Below are 26,897 nucleotides of genomic sequence, written 5' to 3'. Positions count from 1 at the left end.
TGTTTCTTGAAGACCAATTGTTTGATGATGGTGATAATGTTGAGAAGCCAGAAACCTCTGTTTATATTCCTTGGAGTTTGGGTCCAGTTCCTTCACTTGTAGTTCATGATGATCATGGGGGAGATGAACAAGAAGATTATGGTGAGAATACTAGTGATGATACACCTACAGTTGATGATGCTGAACCAACTGAACAGGCACCTCCACCACCAGTTGAGATTCCATTGAGAAGATCCACTAGAGAGCGACAACCCTTTACTGTTAGGATCGAGAGCACTAAGAGGGGGGGGGGGGTGAATTAGTGCAGCGGAAATCTTACAGCGATTAAAAACAAAAGTTGTGTTCGTTCAATAAAAGATTATTATGATGCAAAAGCCGATTTACAGTTTGTATCTAAGTGCAGTTTGCATCTAAATGCAGTTTTGCGTCTAAATGCAGTTTGCGTCTAAATGAAGATTGCGTCTAAGCGCAGTTTGCATCTAGGCGCAGTTTGCGTCTAAGCGCAGATTGCGTCTAAGCGCAGTTTGCATCTAAACACAGTTTGCGTCTAAACATTGTTTGCGTCTAAGCGCAGTTTGCGTCTAAGCGCAGTTTACGTCTAAACGCAGTTTGCGTCTAAACACAGTTTGCGTCTAAACACAGTTTACGTCTAAACGCAGTTTGCGTCTAAACACAGTTGGCGTCTAAGCGCAGATGACAGTTTGCAGTTATAAATGGAATCAAGACGTAAACGTAAACTGCACAGAAACTCGTTCGTAAAAGTGCAGAAGATAGTTTGCAGTTATAAATGGAATCAAGACGTAAACGTAAACTGCATAGAAACTCGTTCGTAAAAGCGCAGAAGACAGTTCGCAGTTATAAACAGATTCAAGACGTAAATGTAAGCTGCAATGTAAAGATCGTACGAAAACACCTTTTTACGTCTGAATGCAGATTCGGAAAGATTAGAACTTAGAAACTTGTTCGTAAAAGCGCAGAGAGCAGTGGCTATGTAGGAGGTTTGCAGTAATGATAAAGTGCTCAAAATAAACGCAAACCAGAGATTTAGAGTGGTTCGGTCAGTCTTGACCTACTCCACTTTTGGCTTCCTCCACCGGCGAGGTCACCGACGTCAACTAGAGGCCTTCCTTCAATAGGCGAAGGCCAACTACCCTCTTACAGATTCACTCCTTTTGACGGGCTTAGGAGACAACCCTTACAGAAGTTTTCTCTCCTCTCTTTACAACTCAAACTTGAAGAATAGAAAGAGGAGAACTAGCAGTTTTGAGCTCTAAGAAACACAAAAAGATAGCAAGATTTCGAGTGTGTGTTCTGTTCTTTCAGTGCTGAATGGGTGGGGTATTTATAGGCCCCAACCCAATTCAAATTTGGAGCTCAAAACGATCAAATCCCGGAATTCCGGGATCAGGCGGTTGCACCTCCTGACTGGAGAGGTTGCACCGCCTGGCAGAGCTCGAAGACTGAGCCCAGGCTGTGCCACCTCTTGACTGAGGCGGTTGCACCTCTCTGCCAGAGCTCGAAGACCGAGCTCAGGCGGTGCCACCTCTCTGTCAGGGAGGTTGCACCGCCCAGTCTTGCTCGAAGACTGAGCTCAGGCGGTGCCACCTCCTGGCTGGGGAGGTTGCACCACCCAGTCTCGCTGGGAGGCTTAGCCCAGGCGGTGCCACCTCCTGGCTGGGGCGGTGCCACCTCTTTCACTATTTCAGCTCACTTGGTTTGGCTCCAAACTTGGCCCAAACCAGTCCGAACTTGGGCCTAATTGGCCCCTACTTGGGTTATAGGATTAACACCTAATCCTAACCCTAATTAATGTGCTAACTATGATTTTAAAGACATTTTCTAGGCTATTACAAAGTCCGCAAGTCAAGACTTCTTTTGGCGAGCTTTCGGCAAACTTCCAGCGGTCTTCCGATGAACTCTCGGAAACCATTCTGCGGACTCCCGACAAGCTCCTAGACTTCACGATTTGATCTTAGCGAGTTCCAACGAGCTTCTTCGGCAAGCTCCGATCTTTCTCGGCGAGCTCCGCGAACTTCCAACGAACTCTCGAACTCGCAACAAATCCTTCGCACTTGACTCCGACACTTTGTTTCGCTTTATGTCTTCATCGTTATCATAGTTAATCCTGCACAATTAAAACAAAACTTCGATCGAGACAATTAATCCTAAGCAATTAACCAAGTTTTCCGGCATGTCATTGGTCCCTCGACGCTTCGTTTGATTCTTCGGCGCATCGTCCTCTCCTGCGGCCTATTGCCCAATCGGCCAGTTGACTCCGCAACTCCGATATCCTTGGCACAATAACCGCTCTTCTTGGCCCGATGCCCGAGTCCACTGCCCGAAGCCTTCTGTCGATACGTCGACCGATCTACCGGCCCGATGTCCAATCTTCTGACATGTTCCTCCGGCACAACATGATTTTCCTGCTTTAATTGTCTCATCCTGATCAAAGCATCTTGCGTCACTCAAAACGCATATTAAATCATAAACATATATCAAGTAGTTTCATTATCAAAATACGAGATTCAACAATCTCCCCCTTTTTGATGATGACAACTACTTGATGACGGAGTTAAACTTAACTCCCGGAGTTTAAACAAACTCCCCCTATCAATATGCCATATTGATAGAACCTTGAATTCAAACTGAATTCAAGTCATTGCAATATTCATCATGAATACTTGCAACACATCATCATGAACTTATGCATAAACTTATGCATAACATGTAATGTCATCAACATACTTCTCCCCCTTTGTCATCAACAAAAAGGAGAAGTACCACAATCAAGATATTGGTTTAACTTATTGCATGAAAAACATATTATCAAGTTTTATCATCATGCAGTTTTGAAGCCAGAAAATTTAGCAAATGTTACATCATGCTTAGAATATTCAGGCTATCAAGTTTTAGATATGCAAGTTTTACAGTATACAAGATAGCACTTTTAGAACATGCAAGCTAGCAATTTAGAGATGTTCAAGAAAGCAACTCTTGCTTCTTGAGATATTCAAATTTGTCATTTTTTGCTAGATGTGCAAGTTAGCATTTTTGCTACTTAAGATAGGCAAGCTAGCAATCACGTTTTTGAATCTTCTTGACTTGTGTAAGCTAGCTATCTCCCCCTTTGTCATTGTAAAAAAGAAAGGAAGAATACAGTTTTGTAGTTCTTTTTCCTTTTACAACGATTTCAAAATCATGACAAAGGATGAATAATCAAGTTATGAATGTCAAGATAATTTTTCATCATGAATATTTTATCATTGCATGCATCATTATCATAAGTTGAAGTATTACATGCATAATATCATATCATCATTCATAATTACATTAATGTTTCAATATAGCAATTTCTTCTCAAAATGTGTAACTTAGCACTCATAGCATTTTAAATCATGATTTACATCATATGCAATACATCACATCATAATTAGAAAGCACAAGTATTTCATACATAATTGCAAATCATAAATGTTTCATATCATGATGGTATCAATTTTGTCAAATTATATCCTACCATGCATGATCAATAACTCCTCATTTGTATTTCATGCATTATTTCATTTCATCTCATAAGGAATATCAAGAAAAGTTATTGGATGAGGAGATAAATATTTTATGAATACACGGAATTGTATAAAAATCATATCATAAGTGTTTCGTGTATTCATATTATCACATGAAGCATATTATCATTTTTGAGATTCATAACATGAATAACGTTATTACTATTTCATCAAAATCAATTTCGAGATTCACACAATATCATGCATTAATCTCGATAAGATGGGAAAAGCATTTTATTTTTAAGTGATTCTTTTAACACATCATAAAAACTCATTCATAATTCAAGTAATTTACAAGATATCATAAATAAATTTATCACTTGTATTTCATCAAAATCGAGAACTCTAGAGATAGAAAATGATTGAAGCATTTAACATGATTGAAGCATGATTCATATTTAAAGTGTATCTTATGTCGTAAATACGAATCAAGCATTTGTCAAATCTGAAATCATCCTCAAAATTACATTCAATAAATTCATATATGACAAGCATAGATTTATTGAAAAATCAATAAGATAAAGGATTGCATTTCAAGTGTTTATCAATTGTAGCATTTCATCACATGACAAGATATCATCAAGTAGAATTACGATGCAAGTTCTTGATATCTTAACATGATGAAAATTCAAATATGGCACTTATAGTATCAATTCATGAATACCAAAAGATATTATTTGTGATTTCAATTTTGCAAGATCATGATTATGATTTAGACATAACTTATTCAAATCAAATCGTCAACTTGAAACTCATAATCAAGTCATTAAAATTAATTTCGAAATTCACAAAATATCATGAAATCAAAAGACAAGTTGCATTTCATTTGAAGAACTCCTTTTTGATAAATGTAGGGAGCACAATGAACGATCTTGATTTATAAAGAGCTTCATGTTATAATTATCAAGATCATGATTTTAATAATTATTCTCTTTAGCAAAAAAAATCACAAAAGCACTTTATTTTTGCATAAGAAATCTCATTGTATTATGATTTATAAATTCTTTTTCTGCACATGAATCATAGGAGATATGTATGTGAAACAAATCTTTGCCAGCAAAGACACTATCATTCATATTTCAAGATGGAATTTATAAGCAGGAATCATTTCATCAGATCCATTTTAGAAAAATATTTTTCAAAAGTGTATGAGAAAATCCGATTATTAGGATACCAATTGTTAAGTGAATCCGAAAATGAAATTAGTACTTTCATGCATTCAGATAAGATTTTGCTATAGATTTTCAAGTTCAATTATGAAGATAAAACATGCTCATGATCATAAAAATTTATGTATCCAAAACATATAATTTCCAACATGTTATAGTGTAAAATCATCATGGCAATTAAGTGTTTTGAACATTGAATCAAGAATGTCGAAAAATAATCTTAACACGTTCATGCATTCGAGCACATTTTTGCCATAGTTTTTCAAATATACTTATGAGAATAACACATGCTTATCATCGGCTTAAAATCTCATGCATAAAATTGTTAATCGAAATATTTAATTTCATCATTATGCATTTCTTCAAATCAAACATGATCTTTAATCAAAATCGAGAAATAACAATGGAAATCAACGTAATGCACATTATTACTTCTTAACCATGATTTCATATTTTCAATCAAGATCATTTTATTTGTTTATCATAAAATATGCAATATTATCATTTTCGAAATTACTTAGTATGATCATAATAATTTTTTTTAACATGTAATTTTTAAGAAAATTAATTCTAAACTAAAAGAGAAAAATACATCATGAAAGCATCAAGTAATTTCAAAATAAATTAGGGGGATTTCGATTACCTCATCATTGTAGGCTGTTAAGGCGTAGTTTGCCGCCTTGCTTTTGTTGACTTTCTCCTCTTCGGAGGAGCTCGATTCATCCCAATATTTGTTCTTCTTCTTGCGTTTAAAGCAAGTAGTTTGATTCTTTTTGCTTTTTAATTTTCGTTTCATTTGTAGTTTAAGTTCACCATCACTTGAGCTTATGCTCGAGTGGTCTTCAAATGTTCTATGTCCCAAATCCTTCCTGTTCTTTGGAAGGTTGTTTTGTTCATCATTGTCCTCATCACTTGAGTCATCGCTCAAGTGGCATTCATTTGTCCAGAGTTCCAAATCCTTCCTGTTCTTTGGAAGGTAATTGTGTTCAACATGTTCATCATGTGCATTGTGCACCATTTCATATGTGATCAATGAACCAATTAGTTCTTCAAGTGGAAATTGGTTCAAGTTTTTCGATTCGTGAATAGCAGTTACTTTTGAATCCCAAGTTTTAGAAAGTGAGCGCAAAGCTTTGTTAACGAGTTCAAAGTCCGAAAAGCTTTTACCAAGTAATTTTAAACCATTGACGACATCCGTAAAACGGGTGTACATGTCAACAACGGTTTCGCTTGGTTTCATATGAAAAAGCTCGAAATCATGCAGTAAAATATTAACTTTCGAGTCTTTGACTCTACTAGTTCCCTCGTGCGTGATTTCAAGAGTGCACCAAATATCGAAAGCCGTTTCGCACAAAGAAACCCGATTGAACTCATTTTTGTCCAAAGCGCAAAATAAGGCATTCATAGCCTTTGCGTTTAAAGAAAAATACTTCTTCTCTAAATTCGACCATTCATTCATCGGTTTAGAGGGAAGTTGAAAACCATTTTCAACGATATTCCATAAATCCAGATTTAGAGAAATCAAGAAAACTCTCATTCGAGTTTTCCAATAAGTGTAGTCCAATCCGTTAAAGAACGGTGGACGAAAGACCGAAAAGCCCTCTTGAAGAGCCATTTCTCTCGGGTGTAAATCCGAAATGAGAAATACCCCGCTCTGATACCAATTGTTAGGATCGAGAGCACTAAGAGGGGGGGGGGGGGGGGGGGGGGGGGGGGGGGGGGGGGTGAATTAGTGCAGCGGAAATCTTACAGCGATTAAAAACGAAAGCTGCGTTCGTTCGATAAAAGATTATTATGATGCAAAAGCCGATTTACAGTTTGTATCTAAGTGCAGTTTGCGTAGTTTGCATCTAAATGCAGTTTTGCGTCTAAATGCAGTTTGCGTCTAAATGCAGATTGCGTCTAAGCGCAGTTTGCATCTAGGCGCAGTTTGCGTCTAAGCGCAGATTGCGTCTAAGCGTAGTTTGCGTCTAAGCGCAGTTTACGTCTAAACGCAATTTGCGTCTAAACACAGTTTACGTCTAAACACAGTTTACGTCTAAACGCAGTTTGGGTCTAAACGCAGTTGGCGTCTAAGCGCAGATGACAGTTTGCAGTTATAAATGGAATCAAGACGTAAACGTAAACTGCACAGAAACTCGTTCGTAAAAGCGCAGAAGACAGTTTGCAGTTATAAATGGAATCAAGACGTAAACGTAAACTGCACAGAAACTCGTTCGTAAAAGCGCAGAAGATAGTTTGCAGTTATAAATGGAATCAAGACGTAAACGTAAACTGCATAGAAACTCGTTCGTAAAAGCGCAGAAGACAGTTCGCAGTTATAAACAGATTCAAGACGTAAATGTAAGCTGCAATGTAAAGATCGTACGAAAACACCTTTTTACGTCTGAATGCAGATTCGGAAAGATTAGAACTTAGAAACTTGTTCATAAAAGCGCAGAGAGCAGTGGCTATGTAGGAGGTTTGCAGTAATGATAAAGTGCTCAAAATAAACGCAAACCAGAGATTTAGAGTGGTTCGGTCAGTCTTGACCTACTCCACTTTTGGCTTCCTCCACCGGCGAGGTCACCGACGTCAACTAGAGGCCTTCCTTCAATAGGCGAAGGCCAACTACCCTCTTACAGATTCACTCCTTTTGACGGGCTTAGGAGACAACCCTTACAGAAGTTTTCTCTCCTCTCTTTACAACTCAAACTTGAAGAATAGAAAGAGGAGAACTAGCAGTTTTGAGCTCTAAGAAACACAGAAAGATAGCAAGATTTCGAGTGTGTGTTCTGTTCTTTCAGTGCTGAATGGGTGGGGTATTTATAGGCCCCAACCCAATTCAAATTTGGAGCTCAAAACGATCAAATCCCGGAATTCCGGGATCAGGCGGTTGCACCTCCTGACTGGAGAGGTTGCACCGCCTGGCAGAGCTCGAAGACTGAGCCCAGGCGGTGCCACCTCTTGACTGAGGCGGTTGCACCTCTCTGCCAGAGCTCGAAGACCGAGCTCAAGCGGTGCCACCTCTCTGTCAGGGAGGTTGCACCGCCCAGTCTTGCTCGAAGACTGAGCTCAGGCGGTGCCACCTCCTGGCTGGGGAGGTTGCACCGCCCAGTCTCGCTGGGAGGCTTAGCCCAGGCGGTGCCACCTCCTGGCTGGGGCGGTGCCACCTCTTTCACTATTTCAGCTCACTTGGTTTGGCTCCAAACTTGGCCCAAACCAGTCCGAACTTGGGCCTAATTGGCCCCTACTTGGGTTATAGGATTAACACCTAATCCTAACCCTAATTAATGTGCTAACTATGATTTTAAAGACATTTTCTAAGCTATTACAAAGTCCGCAAGTCAAGACTTCTTCTAGCGAGCTTTCGGCAAACTTCCGACGGTCTTCCGATGAACTCTCGGAAACCATTCTGCGGACTCCCGACAAGCTCCTAGACTTCACGATTTGATCTTAGCGAGTTCTAACGAGCTTCTTCGGCAAGCTCCGATCTTTCTCGGCGAGCTCCGCGAACTTCCAACGAACTCTCGAACTCGCAACAAATCCTTCGCACTTGACTCCGACACTTTGTTTCGCTTTATGTCTTCATCATTATCATAGTTAATCCTGCACAATTAAAACAAAACTTCGATCGAGACAATTAATCCTAAGCAATTAACCAAGTTGTCTGGCATGTCATTGGTCCCTCGACGCTTCGTCTGATTCTTCGGCGCATCGTCCTCTCCTGCGGCCTATTGCCCAATCGGCCAGTTGACTCCGCAACTCCGATATCCTTGGCACAATAACCGCTCTTCTTGGCCCGATGCCCGAGTCCACTGCCCGAAGCCTTCTGTCGATACGTCGACCGATCTACCGGCCCGATGTCTAATCTTCTGACATGTTCCTCCGGCACAACATGATTTTCCTGCTTTAGTTGTCTCATCCTGATCAAAGCATCCTGCGTCACTCAAAACGCATATTAAATCATAAACATATATCAAGTAGTTTCATTATCAAAATACGAGATTCAACATCTACTAGATATCCTCCACATGAGTATGTTATGCTTACTGACGGGGGAGAGCCAGAAACTTACCAAGAAGCTATTCTACATGAGAATAAGAGTGAGTGGGTTAAAGCCATACAAGAAGAGATGAGATCCTTACTTGAGAACCACACCTATAACTTGGTAAAGTTGCCGAAAGATAAAAAGCTCTCAAGAATAAGTGGGTTTACAAATTGAAGACTGAAAGCAATAGCTCACAACAGAGATACAAGGCACGACTAGTTGTAAAAGGATTCAGTCAGAAGAAAGGTATTGACTTTGAAGAAATATTTTCTCCGGTTGTGAAAATGTCATCTATCCGAGTTGTTTTGATTTGGCTGCCCGCTTGAATTTAGAAGTTGAGCAACTTGATGTAAAAACAGAATTTCTTCATGGTGACTTAGAAGAAGAAATTTACATGGAGCAACCAGAAGGTTTCAAAGTTAAGGGAAAAGAAAATCTGGTATGTAAGCTTAGGAAAAGCTTATATGGACTCAAACAGGCACCTAGACAGTGGTACAAGAAGTTTGATTCCTTTATGATGAGCCAAGGGTATGATAGAACCACATCTGATCATTGTGTGTTTATAAAGAAATTTTCAGATAATGATTTTATTATTTTACTGCTATATGTTGATGATATGTTGATTGTTGGCCATGATGTTGGAAAAATTGAAAAGCTTAAAAGAGAGCTAAGTAAGTCTTTTGCCATGAAAGACTTAGGATCGGTGAGATAAATACTTGGCATGAAGATTCTTCGTGATAGGAAGAAAAGGAAGATTTGGCTATCTCAGGAGACTTACATTGAAAAGGTTCTTGAAAGATTCAATATGAGTAAAGCCAAAGCAGTTTGTTCTCCACTTGCAGGTCATTTCAAGCTGAGTTCAAAACAATGTCCTACAAGTGAGAAAGAAAAAGAAGAAATATCCAGAGTGCCTTACTCATCTGCAGTAGGCAGTTTGATGTATGCTATGGTTTGTACTAGGCCAAATATAGCTCATGCAGTTGGAGTTGTTAGCCGATTTCTCTCAAATCCTGGAAAGGAACATTGGGCAGCAGTGAAATGGATATTAAGATATCTAAGAGGTACTTCCAAATTGTGTTTATGTTTTGATGATCATGAACCTGTGTTAGAAGGGTACATAGATGCAGACATGGCAGGTGATACTGATTCCAGGAAGTCCACTTCGGGATTCTTGATGACATTTGCAGGAGGAGCAGTCTCTTGGCAGTCTAAGTTATAGAAGTGTGTTGCTCTATCAACCACAAAAGCAGAATACATAGCAGTTACTGAAGCCTGCAAGGAAGCTTTATGGATGAAAAAGTTTCTACAGGAATTAGGCTTGAAACAGGAAGGATATATTGTTTACTGTGATAGTCAGAGCGCTATTCACCTCTCCAAGAATTCAACATATCATTCTAGATCCAAGCATATTGATGTGAGATATCACTGGATTCGTGATGTGCTTGAGATGAAAGAATTACAGTTGGAAAAGGTGCATACCAATGATAATGGTTCAGATATGTTGACAAAGTCTTTGCCTAAGGAGAAGCTTGAAGCATGTAGACGAAGAGCGGGCTTGGTACAGCCCACTATATGAGCTGGAGGGGGAGAATTGTTGGGTCCAGCCCATATGTGGGCTTGGACAATTGGGCCTATTGAGCCCAGATCTGATTGCAGCGTGCGTGCGACGGCGTGCAGGGAAAAAAGAGGAGAGAGAAATAGAGAGAGAAAGTTAGGTTTCTGAGTTTTTCTGTTTGACGATCGGCCCAAATTTTATGTGGAGAATCCTTGCAACAAACTCTACAATCCTAACGGTGTTGATCTGCAGTTTACCCTCTCTAAGGTACTTTCCTGCGATATTCACTTTGTGAGACCTAGAATTCTCTTTGGAGGAGATCTACCTATGTGATGAAGATATGCTATTCTTGAGCCAAGATTTATGTTCTTGATGTTATTCTGATCCTCTAGTTATTCTAGAGAAGACCTATTGTAAACCTGTTATCATTATTATTGATAGTGGAAGTTTGAGGTGGACTACGGTCCCGTGGTTTTTCCCACATTGGATTTTTCACGTTAAAAAGATTTGGCCTCACTGTGTGATTGATTTATTGCTCTATTGTTTATGCTGTGCTGATTGATATTAGCATTTTGATATCAAGTTGGTATTTTGATGAGGAACCTATTTTGATACACAAAGAGAAAAAAGAATTATTCTGCATTAACAGGTTTCTTCAACACCTAAGGTTCGGATCCTTCCCATCCTCGTGTATAAGAACTGCGGGGAGAGCAGAAAGATCTACAAAGATCGCTTCTAAAAGCAGATGAATTGGAGCAAGAATGATGGTGAACGTTGCGATCGAGACGAGTGGAAATTGCTAATCCTCTGTGGAGGACTGAGGGAAGAAAGAGAGAGGGCTTGAAGGACGAGGAGGGGGCGACGCAAGATCGCTTCTAAAAGCAGCCAGATGAATTGGAGCAAGAATGATGGTGAACGTTGCGATCGAGACGAGTGGAAATTGCTAATCCTCCGTGGAGGACTGAGGGAAGAAAGAGAGAGGGCTTGAAGGACGAGGAGGGGGCGACGCGACGAAGACGAATAGCAGTTGGCCGGAAACGTCGAACTGAGAAGACCACCTGGGGCCGCACCTGCAAAACGGATCGGATTCATGCCGGAACGGAGTCAATTCGTCGGACCCGTTTTGATGGATTCGGATCCCGTTGTCTCACACTCCGATCTAAGATACCGGATCTGAGCCAGCTATGAACTGGACATCCAACCCGTGAGGAGAGGGAGAGACGGAGAGCTACGAGAGATCGCCAGAACGAGGCGCCGCCTTCGTCATCTCCATAGCTGGACTGGTACGCTCCGGAGATCCGCTTCATCGTCCGTGGGAGAGCACCTGAGGTCCGCGATTCTGCAATCAGTAGCAGAGATGGAGCCCAGAATCAAGAAAGGGCGACACGAATCGAGGGAGATAGATATGGATTCGTGGGGAACCCTCGACGGAGAAGACGCATCGACGGCGATCAGATTGCCGTCGCGGGGAGGAATCACCGCGCCGGTGAGGATGGAGGCAATCGGTCCGGATCGATTTCGTAATTATGAGAGATGTACCACGGATCGGGTCGGATTGATTTAAATCAGGTTTCGATCCGAATTGAAACCGTTCGGCTTTTAAATTGGATCATCCGTCTATCTATCTGAACTTCAAAATACAGTCATCATGTCTTTTTACACAATGGATGGTCAATAATGACCAAGATGTCACAATCGTAGGCTATTATCTACACCAACCTATCTCTATATCATACAAGATAAATGTGTGTGTTTTACCACATGCGATTATGGTGTATCTTCGTCATCATTCATCAGCCAATAGCTGTACCTTCATCAACAGTGCCCTATATGCGTGGTGGTGGAGCTCGTAAAGTAACCATAGAGGCTTATCATCTATCTCTTAATTAAGTAGCTCTTTTGAGATGGCAGGACACAGGAATATCCGTACGTACACACACCGTGCAGCAAAGTTCTATGAGAATCGTGAAGGGTAGGTATTCCCCAAAGCATGCGTAGCCTCTTCTACGAACAATGTGATAATAGGTAAACCCTAAAACCTAGAGACCTATTGAAGAAGCTGATGGTGGGAAGAAAGGGGGAAATCACACGCTCGTTGTCGTTGCACAGCTCAGCACAGTTGCTCGTGGTCACTAGATCGACAAAGAGACGAAGATTAAGAGGGTGTGATATGCTCCTTTTATGTGATGTTGGTCCTCACTTTCTCTAAATAAATTTATTTTTAAATAAATTTTATTTATTTATTTTTAATTTTTAAGTCTTTTTTATCTTACCAAGGGCCAAGTGGAAGAATGTTAGATTATGTAGTCCTATTTAATTAGGTAAGATATATTATAGATATTATTGATCAATAGAAAAGAAGTCCATATTAAAGTAGGATTGGAGATAATCTTGATGGAAGGAACTCTCCTAATAACTTATCCTAGACCCTCTGCTCTCGTCTATAAATAGACAGGACCTCTAGGGGCTAAAAATATCATCTGTGCACATCTGATAGATAGGACCTCTATGGGTCAAGTGCGTATCTGAGTAGTATCAGGTTTTTTTCTCAATTTGAGTAAGTGAGAGATTAAGTTTTTCTCTTAATCTCCCTCTATCTCCCTCTTCCTTAATCTCCATCAATCTAGGTGGTCCTGTGAAAAGATAGGAAGAGAGGAGAAGGATCTAGTTCTTTTTGCAGATCCTTGCAGATTGATATTTCAGATCCGACAATAGTATTTGTAGATAAGATAAGGTTTATTTCTTCTGAATAACAAGAAAGGTATGCATCGTAATATTGTTAGATCTAATTTATTTGATTTCAATCTTGGTATAAAAGTTTTTCCGCATTATAGATAGCATGATTATAGATTTTATGCTAACAATTGGTATCAGAGCCAAGTTCTTGAGATCAAATATATTAGATCTATTATTGTTCTTTACGATGCTTGAATGATTCGTCGGATATTATTGATCTGTTTTCTTTTTATATAATTTGCTCTATTATTGATTATGAGCAACGTATAATTTTATGTTTGATCGGATGAATTTACTGTTTATTATCATCGATATTATTGAGATGATCATCTCTGTTGATCGTTGTCAAGAAAGGGCCGTGTACCACCCGCAGCCGCGCATCACGGTCGTGCGCAGGCAGAGGTTCGCTTGCGAACGATGGCGGCATCACGGACATCCCGCACCGCATGTGAACGCGGTGATTGCGGAAGGACGGTGGCCGTAGATGGTGGCAACCGCTGCCAAGCGCGAGCAGCGGCAGCCGCGCCAAGCGCCAAGGCGGCGGCCGCGTGGGCACAGGCGGCACAGGCAGCGCCGAGGCATGGCAACCGCGCACCGGCGGCGGCCGCGCGTGGGTAGGCCGTGCACAGGCGGCGGCCACGCGCGGGCAGGAACCGCCGCAGCGGCCGCTCGTGGGCAGAGGCAGCCCCCCGCGGCGGCAGCGGCCGCGCGTTGGCAACAGCCGCGGCCAGCCGTGCGCGCCGTCCGCAGGCAGGAAAGGCCGCAGCGGCCGCGCGCAAGCGGCGGCAGCGCCGCACGTCGCAACGACCGCGCCGCAAGCGGCGGCAGCGCCGCACGTCGCAACGACCGCGCCGCACGTCGCAACGGGCGCAGGCAGAGTTTTGACATAATTACGGTTTTGACCTCGAGGTTATGGTTTTACAAAATTACAATTATACCCTTTGCAAATTTTGTAATTCCAGCTTATGTTCTGACAACATATTTACAGTTTTACCCTCGGGTCTAATTTTGCCAAATTACAGTTCTGCCCTTCGTGAATTTCTTAATTTCAGTTTATATCCTATCGTATATTTACAATTTTATTCAAATTGAGAATTTTAAGTTATATTCTCAATTATAAAATTGATAAATATGATTTATTATAATTATGATTGAATTTAATCATGATTATATTTTGGTTATTTGATTGGATTTAATTTTTGAATAAAAAAAAAACTATAAATTATGGTTTACTTTATAGTTTTCTCATATGAATGATTGATTATACATGTGATAAATAAAATCTAATTATTGTTCTTGGATATTTATTTAGTTATTTATATGTATATATTTAAAATTATGAAATTATGTTTATTTTTCACATGAAGGCAATGAAGACATGATTTATATATTATCATGATTATCATATGAGTTTTCTTTTTCTAATTAAAGTTTAATAATTATTATGATTATTCTATTATTGAACTACTTAGCATTAATGTTTAATAATTATTATGGTTATTCTATTATTGAACTGCTTAGTATTAATGTTTAATAATTATTATGATTATTTTATTATTGAAACTGCTTAGCATTAATATTCAATAATTATTATGGTTGTTATTCTATTATTAAATTGCTAGCATAAATTAAAAAAATTTGATGAATATTATTTGTAATTCATTTCTTTAAGTTTTATCTGACTTGTAGCTGCCAAAGTGGCCTTGGATGATAAACTTTTGTGATATGAATTACAATAAAGGTCTTATCATTTATAGGACATTTTGGATTGTATTTTATATTTTTGTATTGGTCCTATAGCCACCAAAGTGACCTGGACTGATAATTTATAAAATACATTATGTATTTAGTCCTAAATGATATTAAATAAAATAATATTCATAATGGTAGCATGAATCAGGATAAAGGAATTTAGTGAATATTATTTGTAATTTATCTTCTTAAGTTTTATCTGACCGGTAGCTACCAAAGTAGCCTGGGATGATAGGCTTATGGGATATGAATTACAATAAAGTTCATGTCATTCATGGGATATTTTAGATTGTATTTTATATTTTTGTATTGGTTCTGTAGCCACCAAAGTGACCTGGACTAATAATCTATAAAATACATTATGGAATTCATTCTAAATGACATTAAATAAAATAATATTCACGATGGCACATATAATTATGAGATTTAGATAATCCCAAAAGAGAATCTATTTCAAATAATTATGTGATGGGGTAGGATGATATTGTTTTGGATATTCTTGCAGTTTAGGGTTGTATACCCAAAGGTAACAACACTATTCCACAAGAATGGTATCAGTCCTTCATAAGTGATTTTGAGTGAACACTAGATATGTCAATATTTCACCCAAAGGTGAAATATAGATGATATCAATAGTACTACTCAAGGAGTAGGTAACACTAAAATAAGGATGAAGCGTAATTCCATCTGAGTTTATAATTATTATATAAATTCATAAAAGAATATCTTCACAATAAAGTGTTACTTTTGTAGCAAATAAAATAATGTGAAGAAGAAATATACTATAAGATTTGATTTGAAATAAAAAAAAGGTATAATTATAACCTTTGTATGGTTCAAATCAAATATTACGGATATTATTGATGGATTAATTTGATGCTTCATCATATGTTACCAATAATAGATATTGGGATAAAACCAAAAGAGAATGAGATATTTATCAATGTAGGGAATTATCTTAAAGTAAAAGCGATATTAGTTTGTATTTATCGCTTATATCTAAATATGATTCAATTTGATAAATCTTGAGAATCCATATTATGTTTTTATAATTCTAGGAATTTAAGTTCTTTACCTAGAGTTGTTATAATATTATTTTTCTTTTGGTGGCTGTAAACTTATTGTGATTCAATAAAATTAACCTTTGAATTCTGTATAATACTCTATGCAGAATTAATATGAATCATAAGTTTACAATGATCATATAATTAAATATTGAAGTAAAATTTAGTTTTATAAACTCCTTGAGGTTATGTTTATCACTATATGCTTTTGTCTCATTAAAGAGAGACATTTTATCACCATATAAATAATCTGTTGAGATATGATTATATATATCTAATTCATGTAAAGTCTATGACTATTTACACTCTTGAAGTGTATATAAATGAAGTTGATAGACAATTAGATAGAAAGGTCAATATCATCATATCTGAAAAGGGTGATAAATTTTATGGTATTTATGATGAACCCAATTATAATTCTTTTGCTAGATTCTTGAAAAAATAAGGTATATGATTTATCAGATGTGTTACAGCATAATATGATTGCTGAAAGATATCATCGTACCTTATAGATATGGTTAGGAGCATGATAGATTATTCTTTTGTACCCAAATCAATGTGAAAAGAAGCTCCAAGGACGACTATGTATATCTTGAATGGTGTTCCTAGTAAGTAAATTACATGACTTCTTTTAAGTTATGAAATGATAGGAAACATGACTTAAGATATTTACATATTTGAGATTGTCCTATGGAGATAAGGATCTTCAACTCACATAAAAGAAAATTAGATTTAATAATTATTTCTAAATATTTTATTATCTATTCAGAAAAGTTTAAAAGGGGTACATATTTTATTGCTCTAATCATAGTACGAGGATAATTAATTATGGTAACATAAGATTCCTATAAAATAGCAAATCAGTCGGAGTGAAAATATCGAAATTTAATTTTGATATAAAGGAGATGCAAGTAACTTTGAGAATATCTCAAAGGGGAAGGAATCATGTCATTTATGGTTATTATGTTGCATATCTACAAGAATTATATTATGATATAGGAATCAGAATGGATCCCTTATTATTGTCATGGGTCATGAAAAGTAATGATTCTGAAAAGTAATATGATGCAATAAAAGAAGAGTTAAAATTAATAATCAGAATGGTGTCCGATAAATTTATCGAATTATCCAATAATTGTAAAAGAGTCTATTATATAAATGTGGCTCAAAGGACAATGTCGATATAATAGTCAGACTTGTGGTTAAAAGTTTTACTCGTAAGGAATGTATCGACCATAACGAGATTTTTAATGAACTCGTTAAGAATCATCATGACATTAATGATTCATTATGAGCTTAAGTTATATCATAATGATATGAAAATATTATTTTTAAAAGATCTAACTTTATATGGGTTACTCTACATGATTTACTCTAAAAGAAAATGAAAGAAATATAAAGTTTGGTATGCAAATTCAGGAATCCATTTATGACCTTAAACAAGCTTCAAGGTAATGATATATAAAGGTTCTTGATATCATTATTTCAGATTTAAGGTAAATACTATTAATTAGTATTTATATCAGTGGGAGCAAGTTTATTGTATTGGTCTTATATATGGATAATATTTTGTCTTACCAATAGTGATCTTGATTTATTATACTAAATCAAAAATTTGTCACTGAGAGTTTTAATATGGTTGATATGAATGAGACATCTTATATTATTAACATTGAGTAATTCAATGATAGACCTCAATGATTATGAAGATTGTCTTAGAAAGGATATATCAACCGAGTCTTGAAATGATTTTAATATACAGCTTTGTTCAGTAAATCATAAAAGCAAAATTTTAATCAATAGTAAATGCTTGAAAATGACTTGAAAAGAATCAGATAAATAAGATATTCTTTGTATATGCGCAGTTGGAAGTCTATGCTCAAGTCTCTGTTAGAAAAGATATCAGTTTTTATAGTTAAAATGTTGGGTATATATTGGAGTTACCTAGAAGTAAAACATTAAAGGACTACATAGAAAGTAATAAGATATCCGGAAGGGACAAATGATTATATGCTCACATGTATGAAATTATATCAGCTTGAAATAATGGTATTTTTCAGATGCTGATTGTATAAATTGCCTCGATAATAGGAAGTCCACCTTACGGTTAATATTTATGTAATTAGAGAGGTAATTTATTATTATTAATAATAAAAGTTGATTTTGTGGCATGCTTTGAGGCCACTAATCAAATTTGTGACTGCAAAATTTTTATCTCAGGGCTTGGTGTAGTCAGACTCAATTACCAAGTCGTTGAAGATATTTTATGACATTGTAGTAGTTTTCTTCTCTAAGAATGACAAGTACTATTGCATCTATATGCATTATGGTATAAAGTACGTGATGGTTAGAGAAGATGAGTCCAAAAACATCTAATGTCAATTAATTACTTGAGTTCCACTGTATTGATTGCTGATCCATTCACTTAGGACTTACAGTCTAAAGTATTTTGAAAGAACATGATCTTATGATTGGGTTTGTGAGCAACCCATAAAGGATATGGTGATGCATGTTTGAGTGGACACTATAATTGACATTTTTACTTACGTACTTAAAGTTATTTGTTTCTGTTATCCTGTTCACAATTATGTATGTACATATTATGGTTGAATGTGATGACAGGATTGTCTTGACAAGATAAATTATAGGGGTCATTTTGGACTGCATTAGGAAAGGCTAACAGTATTGTGGTACATAGAAGGAAGTGTGACACTGATGGCATACAACTGCTATGACTCATATTATTAGTCAAACTTAATGTAGTATTATTATTATTATTGGACTTATTGGCCTATTTTCTAAAATTCACGCGCGTGTATATAGTTTTTCAAAAATTTCAGAATCCAATTGAGTCAAATTGTTTTTAAATAAATTTTGTTTATTTATTTTTAATTTTTAAGTTTTTTTGTATCTTACCAATTATTTGGCCAAGTGGGAGAATGTTAGATTATGTGGCCCTATTTAATTAGGTAAGATATATTATAGATATTATTGGATTCTGATTATGGTTATTGGCCAATAGAAAAGAAGTCCATATTAAAGTAGGATTCTTTAGGAGATAACCTTGATGGAAGGAACTCTCATAAGTATCCTAGACCCTCTGCTCTCGCCTATAAATAGACAGGACCTCTAGGGGCTAAAAATATCATCTGTGCACATCTGATAAATAGGACCTCTAGGGGTCAAGTGCGCATCTGAGTAGTATCTAAGTCAATTGAGAGATTAAGGTTTTTCTCTCAATTTGAGTCAAGTGAGAGATTAAGTTTTTCTCTCAATCTCCCTCTTCCTTAATCCCCTAATCCATCAATCTAGGTGGTCCTGTGAAAAGATAGGAAGAGAGGAGAAGGATCTAGTTCTTTTTGCAGATCCTTGCAGATTGATATTTTAGATCCGACGATAGTACTTGTAGATCAGATAAGGTTTATTTCTTCTGAACAACAAGAAAGGTATGCATCGTAATATTGTTAGATCCAATTTATTTGATTTCAATCTTGGTATAAAAGTTTTTCCGTATTATAGATAGCATGATTACAGATTTTATGCTAACATGGTTAACTTGAGTATTCTCAATGGATGTTCGCAAAAAGGGGTATATGTTGAGGATCTTACCATTTGATGGGGCATATATGCCATACATGCATGTAATATCTTTGCTAGAATTAAATACATACATGTATGTAAAAAAAAAAACCTAATGTATAAACCATGGTGAAATATTAATTATCCATAATTTTATTTTTTTCAAAATCTTAATTTATAATTTACAGTATCACAAGACACCTCAAAGTAGACACGATGGTCTATACTAAGTCAGCCTAAATCATATATTGTTCATGTATGACTTGTTGACATCTATAAAATCCCACAAAACCATAGGGCATCAATGACCACATGAAGGTTGAGTAGAAAACTAAGAATACACAAAATTGAGTTCTGGATATCCTTAATATGATCGATTTAACTTAAATTTGGCAAATTGTATAAAAGCTAATTTTTTATACTTTTATCCAAAAAGATTTGGCGTCAAAATCCTTATGGTTGCGGTCATTATATAATAAGTACGACAACACAATATAAACCACTAATTCCCAATTACTTAAAGTTAGCCATCGATCAACAATAACAGTGAATCAAAATATAAATCATCGAATGATATATGGCCCATCTTATGCCACGCGAACGATCTCATTTTCTATTAGAATTTCTTTCATCTTGGTTACATATGTGTATATTATTTCATGTACGTGTACAAGAAATGTCTACGATCTCGGTTTAGTCCAATTCGTTGATTTAGTCGGACACAAATCTTTAATTGAGCTATTGAAAGAATATTTCGGCACACAATCTTTATTTAAGAATATTATCACGTAACAAGTTTTGAAGTACCACGACCCATCCAATATTCTTCTTTATATATATATATATATATATATATATATATATATATATATATATATATATATATATATATATATATATATATATATATATATATATATATATATATATATATATATATATATATACTCTTATTTCTCTAAGGTAATGGACAGGTGTGACGGGCTATCTTCGTCGACAACCGGCTTAATCTTGGCATCGTGAACTGGCGGCTCGGGTCGCTTGAAGTGGGCGAGGCGAGCCAACTCTTCAACCGAGTCCGCGATCTTCTGGACCCGGAGGACCAAATCGGCGAGGAGGGAAGCGGTGGTCGCCACGTGGAGGAATTCGGGCAGGGCGATGTCGTCGGAAAGGGAGTCCCTCCATTTTCCGATCGCCGCCACGGCTGCCGACGCGTGCCGGCCGGCCGCGGAAGGCACGGTTATGGTCCGGATAGCCGTTGAAAGCTCCTTCAACGTGTTGGCGGATTCGGTGGCCATCTCCTTGCATGCATCTCGGATCCTTAGTTGGAGATCCGGATCCGTGTTCGTCTGCGGGTAAACTCAACTGGGTCTTTAGATTTCCTTAGCACGACATTATTATTATTTTCTTTCTCTGTTTTGATAGAGAGAGAGAATGTACCTTGGATTTTGTGGAGGAGGTGATGATGTAGGCAGCAAGAGCGTCCATGGAAGAAGCACACTGACGACTGAGAGCTCCAATCTTTAGGTACTGTTTCCACGGGTGACGGAACCAGAAACGACCATGGCACGGCTCCCACCTCGCAAAATTTGCCTGCAAGAAGGAACAATAGTGAGTTGCAGCAACTCGTGGGACATTGATAGATTGCTGCCATCTTATGGCGTGGCGTCGTCTTGCTCACTACAATAACTTGTTTAGATTAAGATGGGTAATTGGCTCAGGTTGGGACGACAAAAGCAGTCTCCTTTAAAAAGTGTGATGTTGGTGCACTTGCACTTAAGATGACGACCACTATAAAGCACACAAGTTAAAGTTTAGCTTGTCCATCAGTTAATTGATTAATAAAAGAAGAAAGTAAGACCATGATTGCCCTAGAAACCTCTAGTATTATAACACATTGGAAGGACGGATTGACTTACCAAGGAGTCCTCAGTGGGCTTGGAGTTGAGGACACTCTTGTAGGCCTGCAGAAAGGTTTTGCCCTCCAAATTCTCAATCCCTCCTTTCTCCGCAAAGCATTCTGCCGACAGTCCTGCCATTTCCATCCATCAATTAGAACCATCGAATGTTTTTTTCTTGCAGAAGTTGAACTTCATGATTGTTTCTACTACTTGTACGGCAATATAGATCGCGCTCTTTGCCTCTACACCTTGGGATGGGTGGCACCACATGTCTACTGAGTCAAAACAAAGCGTGGGCACTTGCGGAATTGGAGACGCACCAAGTTGGTGGAAGGCCCATGATGCCATGGGCAAAACATCCTGTCTCCGATTCGTTTGCGAATGAATGCTTTTTTGTTCTAATGACAATGAAGAATTGTACTGTTCTAAGGTGCACATGTAAGCATGCTTGCTGTTCTCAGCTGCAGGATATTTAGTGTTAGGGTGGACATGCCGGGCCACGGCCTGTGGCCCTCGATAGTACTGTTCGTATACCTTCGAGGAAGCTCGCAAGCTTTTCCAAGTTTCCAGCCACAAGCTTGTGGAGATCTTCTCCTGCCCAGATGGGGAAGACGAAGATCGAGGTGCACAGGCAAGTGCCCACACCAATGGCAATGGTGGAGAGCCTCTGATGAGCCAGCTGCACCAACTCGTCCACCCGATAGCTCGACACCGCCACAAGGCTAAACGTCAGTATAAATATCGTCACCCCGTAGTGGTATCTTGCTTTGATCTCCGGCTAGACTTGAAAATTTAATTGGATTGTTTCGATGTCAGAGTCCGATTAGACTTGAAAAAACATTCTTAACCTTGGATTATCTCAAGAACAGGTTTATAGCTCGGTAATAACATTGTGGAAACCTCACTTCTATTGACCAATAAACTGAATCACCCACCAAAATTTGAACAACAATTGGAGAAATGTCATACACTGATACACTTTTACGGCTATCCTGATGTGTTAGTTTTATCACAATACAGAGTGATAGTGTAATTTGCATAAGAATCATCCTTTTGATATGAGTAAGAAGCCTTATGGATCTATGGTCCTTGATTCCTGTAGGGAAAAATGGCATGCAGAGACTGCCTCATTCACCGAAAGAAAGACCCACTCTTCTCCTATCAGTTCAATGTACTTTGCCAATACCAACTTCTCTGCAACCTGCAGCCTGGGATTTGCTAACACCACCTGCAAAACAAAGTGCAAACAGCATCCCTTCAGTGAACAAGAAATTTGCAAGCCTTTCTGGTGTCAGTGCTTGTAACCCTACCCTGATCTGTCTTCTCTCAAGGTTCCTGTAGACCTCTTGTAGCATGCCAATCCCAGTATTATCGATGGTTGTTACTCCTAGAACACACCAAATTTATGCAGCCTAAAAGCCAATAAGATCACATCAAGAATGTATAAAAGCAACTGTGGCTTACCACCCATGTCAAGAATAAGATAATGCAACTCCTCCCCATTCTTGTTGGCAATGCTCTCTTCTGTTTCTATCCATCTTAAGATCCTAGTCTCATAACGAAAAGAAGAGATCAGCTATCATCAGCGTAAACAAGTTGAAGACAAGGTCAAGGCTTTATGTTTACCTCTCTCTGGAATAGCTGGCATTTGCATAGTAGAGAGGTGAACTCATCTTTAAGATGAGCATGTTGGGAATGCCAACACAGTCTGGATATTGCTCAATGTCACGATACATGTCAGTCCCTGCTATGTTCCCAAGTTTGCAAGTATTTGGCCTTGCCACATACAGTAGTGCTCTTATCACCGACAAGCCCACCTGCACAACATAGCTTAGCAAAGAAGAAGATGATTCACTGTTTCTAAAAGAAAGAAATGAGATTGCATTGGGTACTTACTGAAACCATAAGACCAATGATCATGCTGAAAAATATGACGCCGAAGAAAGCAGCCATGCAAATGACGAAGTCAAACTTGTCCACCTTGAACAGATGATGAGCCTTTTCATACTCGATCAAGCCAATCATGGCGACAGTGATGATTGCTGATAAAGACACCAGCGGGGTGTACTTGAAGAGAGGCGCTAAGAACAACAAAACTAGCATCATGCAGATCGACATGATCACATTGGACATTGCAGTCTTACATCCTGCATCGAAGTTGACCGCTGACTTGGAAAAAGGACCTGTACGAAAGGAATGAATTCGAGGAACATATATTTAGATGGTGTATCTATGTAAGTGAAGACCTATAAACATACGAGCATAAAAGGATTTACCAGTTGTCAGATAGCAAGAAAACCAAGACCCAACAATGTTCATCATCCCAAAGGCTATCATCTCTTTGTTCCCATCAATTTGTTCATTTTTTAGCATTGCCAGACTTCTTCCGACTGCTATTCCTTCCTGAAATAAGCTGGTGAATGGTCAAGACCTGAGAAGAAAAGTACGTAAAACACAGAATCATTGTTATCTCGTCCTTTTACCGATAGTGCAAGGAAACCAGTAACCAAGCCTGCTTTCAGAAGAACACTGAAGTATTTAGAGTGAAACTTCAAATGTGTTATGGAAATAGGGTTCAGCCCTTTCTTCAAGGGACCAACCTGCAAGAATCACATATTATATATCTAGTTTCAGATCATTATACTTCGTATATACCATAAAAAACACGTATACTTTAATCAAAGCAATTAAGAACGACACTTAACTATATGGATTCCATGTTCCTCCCCATGCACAAGATAAGCAAAAACACCTCCTAATACGACCACCAGCAATGGAGCAATAGCTGGCACCCAAAACAATCTTGGAACTTTTGCTTTCTGTATAAATCCGAAAAAAAAAATTACACAAAAAAAAATAAGACAGTAAAAGTAATAAACAATGAAAGAAAGGAAAAAGGAATAAAGAACACTATACTCCGAGAAGTGCCCACTCACCACATACTTGCTCAGAAACAACAAGCCGATAAAGCATACCCCAACGAGCACACTCTCCCATCTCCACTGAGAATATAGAGGCAAAAAGTTAGCCATTGTCCTAAAAACAAATTAAAATAAGTACAGAACTAAAGTGAGAAGAAAACGAAAAAGTTTATTCTTACTTTTGGCTAAGAGGATCTATAATTAATCATGGGCTCCAATAATAAAGATTTAGGATATTTTACCTAAATGGGAGTATAGGACGACAACTATGATGATCATGGGTGAAGGCAACGATGGACGAGCGATGACAAAAGTCAAAGATATTTGGTAGAAAGCAAAGGAGTATTTTTGTCAGGTTGATAAGGAAAATATATCGTGAGATAAAAATTAATTATAGATTAAAAACCTAATAATAATTTTTTTTAATGTAAAATACCCCAAGATTTATTTTTGCTTCTGTCAGTTAATTCAATTCTATTAAGTAAAATTAGCTAAATCTATCCGTAAAATCATGAATACTGAAACACTACGACAACAAATATTCTTCTTTTATTTTGAAAAAAATTAAATTCTATTTATGGTTTTGGGAGCATTGACAACTCATCATTCCAAATTTGATATGTTGACAGATACCTTGAATGGTGTGTGACAGATACCTTGAATGGCGTGTCCAGATCCTTAAATGTAAATAATTATAGACCATGATAATATAGTGATTAAAATTAAGATTTTTGGTATGTGAAGATAGAATATGTTTCTTTCACTTAATCTATAAGATTCAATCTAGAATGATTATGATACTACATGAGATCATTCATTTAATCCTCTTTTCAGTCTCTTCTCATGCATAAATATTCTCTTGTGTGGCTTAATCAACTCTCACTATATTAGTTAGGGTAGGTGATATGATCATTCGGTTCTCAATTGTAACCTGATTTTGATTAGAATGAATTGATAGGACTAATACATTTGTTAGATGGGATTTCAAACAAGAGAAAAGGAGGGAGGAGTTCCTTCTATTCGATTCTTCTCTATTAATCTCCATTAAAGAGATTCTCATTATTTTTTCCCATAACCCCGAGAATCTAACCATTTAATCTATTTAGAATCTGAAGACACCACATACATAACGTTAAGATCAACAGAGAGTCTAAATAGGATCTGCGAGATGAATCTACTGACCTCGCTTGTGTGGGAGAAAACGAAGTGCAACACTGAGACGACATCAGTCTTGGTGGTGAAGTGTTTCAATCCAAGCACTCCCTTGAGCTGCTGCATGATGACTATGATCGCCGTTCCCCCCATGAAACCGGTGATGGTCGAACGCGATAAGAAGTCCACCAGTATCCCCAGCCTGCGGTCGATCATTCATCTCAGAGCTCTCTCGGGTTGGTATCAATTCCATGGCCGAAGACATTACCATCCTTACCTGAAGATCCCCAGAGCCACTTCAAAGACCCCGGTGAAGAAGGCTGCGGTGAAGAACAGATTCATGTATAGGTCCGGGCTCTCGGTGGCCGAAACCTGACTTCCGATCATCGAAGCCAGTAACAGCGAGACTGTCGCTACGTTTCCGACCGCCAAGTTCATGGAGCTACCGAATATGCCGTAGATCAGCGGTGGCACGAAGCTCACATCTGTGACGCAAACATAGACGTATATGAGTGTCGCATCGGTACTCTCTGTTGGTGCCACCAGCGGAAGACCACTACTTACAGAGGCCGACGACGGGAGGAAGGTTGGCGAGACGGGCGTAACTGATGCCTTGCGGGATGGCGAGGGTGGCGATGGTGATGCCGGCCAGGAGGTCCGACCGGAACTTGGCGAGGGTGTATCTCGGCGCCCATTCTAGCATGGGTACCAAGTACTTCGCCAGGCTGCATGCGGCGGCGCAACCCGACTGGTGCTTCAGTTGGCGGAACGGGTCGTCCGGCAAGAACGTCTCCTTGAGGTCGGATCGGAACGACGCGAAGGACGATCTTGGGTTGGTGAGATTCACTTTCTTGCGGTGGTGGTGGTGCTGCTGCTGCGGCAGTTCCAACATTTCCATCTTAACCAAAGACTGAGGGAGCCAGGAAAGAAGAGAAGGCAAAAAGGTGCTGCCACAAAGAGAAGGGTCAGATATTGCTCTATATATAGAGCGAGCGAGCGAGAGAGAGAGAGAGAGAGAGAGTATGGGCGTGGTGGGAGTGGGTGAGAAGATATGTGGGATTGGGCACTGATGGTAGCAATGCAAAAAAGTTATGGATTGGTGAGGTCCACCCCAAGAATTCTCGCAGCCTGGACACCGCTAATTGATCTTAAATTGGATAGTTCAATGGAAAGACGAATAAGAACTTCCAGAAGAAGTATTCGGTTACATATGTACTTATTCTTAATTTGGTAAAGAAGTATTAGATTCCATATATACGTACCCTTAATTCGGTACTTATTGAGGATGATTAGAGGCATGCGTTATGGATCTCATGCCCGCCTGCTGCATTCGCATCCGCATCCGCATGCGCCTCATTCGGTCGTGACTTAAGTTGCGATTTAGGCTTTCCTTTTTTTTCATTATTTAAGAACAAAAAAATTCTAATAAAAATCTCACCAGATGTGCATGCATCATAGAAGAAAAATTCAAA

General features: G+C 38.3%; 2 protein-coding genes across 2 annotated transcripts; both read right to left on the bottom strand.

Annotated features, from left to right (window-relative positions):
- Positions 1–20,401: 20,401 nt before the first annotated feature.
- Positions 20,402–22,401, bottom strand: LOC135638769 (aluminum-activated malate transporter 1-like). The gene is made up of 5 exons (XM_065152153.1): positions 22,288–22,401; positions 21,887–22,130; positions 21,371–21,483; positions 20,892–21,044; positions 20,402–20,800 (listed from the first exon to the last, which is right to left on the bottom strand). Exons 1-5 carry the CDS (start codon positions 22,399–22,401, stop codon positions 20,402–20,404), a joined length of 1,023 nt encoding a protein of 340 aa, XP_065008225.1.
- On the bottom strand, positions 22,223–26,379 carry LOC135637643 (probable sulfate transporter 3.5). Its single transcript, XM_065150315.1, has 12 exons — positions 25,990–26,379; positions 25,703–25,910; positions 25,456–25,627; positions 24,289–24,354; positions 24,058–24,171; positions 23,836–23,952; positions 23,629–23,755; positions 23,249–23,535; positions 22,979–23,169; positions 22,817–22,899; positions 22,663–22,739; positions 22,223–22,580 (listed from the first exon to the last, which is right to left on the bottom strand). Exons 1-12 carry the CDS (start codon positions 26,321–26,323, stop codon positions 22,425–22,427), a joined length of 1,932 nt encoding a protein of 643 aa, XP_065006387.1. The 5' UTR covers positions 26,324–26,379; the 3' UTR covers positions 22,223–22,424.
- Between the last annotated feature and the right edge of the window lie 518 nt (positions 26,380–26,897).

This window comes from Musa acuminata, chromosome BXJ1-3 (genome assembly GCF_036884655.1).
Source record: "Musa acuminata AAA Group cultivar baxijiao chromosome BXJ1-3, Cavendish_Baxijiao_AAA, whole genome shotgun sequence".
In the NCBI taxonomy this organism is placed as follows: domain Eukaryota; kingdom Viridiplantae; phylum Streptophyta; class Magnoliopsida; order Zingiberales; family Musaceae; genus Musa; species Musa acuminata.
The sequence above is the reverse complement of the archived record's forward strand: the minus strand, read 5'-3'. Positions and strand labels throughout refer to the sequence as shown.

What these genes read in the sequence shown, in the direction of transcription:
- LOC135638769 (XM_065152153.1), bottom strand. Translation starts at nt 22,401, where the DNA reads ATGATTCTTATGCAAATTACACTATCACTCTGTATTGTGATAAAACTA. An exon ending in GCTTGCGAGCTTCCTCGAAG is followed by an intron (nt 21,484 to 21,886) that starts GTATACGAACAG and finishes TGGAAATGGCAG; the next exon opens with GACTGTCGGCAGAATGCTTT. An exon ending in CCTCCTCCACAAAATCCAAG is followed by an intron (nt 20,801 to 20,891) that starts GTACATTCTCTC and finishes GTTTACCCGCAG; the next exon opens with ACGAACACGGATCCGGATCT.
- LOC135637643 (XM_065150315.1), bottom strand. Translation starts at nt 26,323, where the DNA reads ATGGAAATGTTGGAACTGCCGCAGCAGCAGCACCACCACCACCGCAAG. An exon ending in TTTTCTCCCACACAAGCGAG is followed by an intron (nt 24,355 to 25,455) that starts GTCAGTAGATTC and finishes CTATATTCTCAG; the next exon opens with TGGAGATGGGAGAGTGTGCT. An exon ending in GCCAGCTATTCCAGAGAGAG is followed by an intron (nt 22,900 to 22,978) that starts GTAAACATAAAG and finishes TTATGAGACTAG; the next exon opens with GATCTTAAGATGGATAGAAA.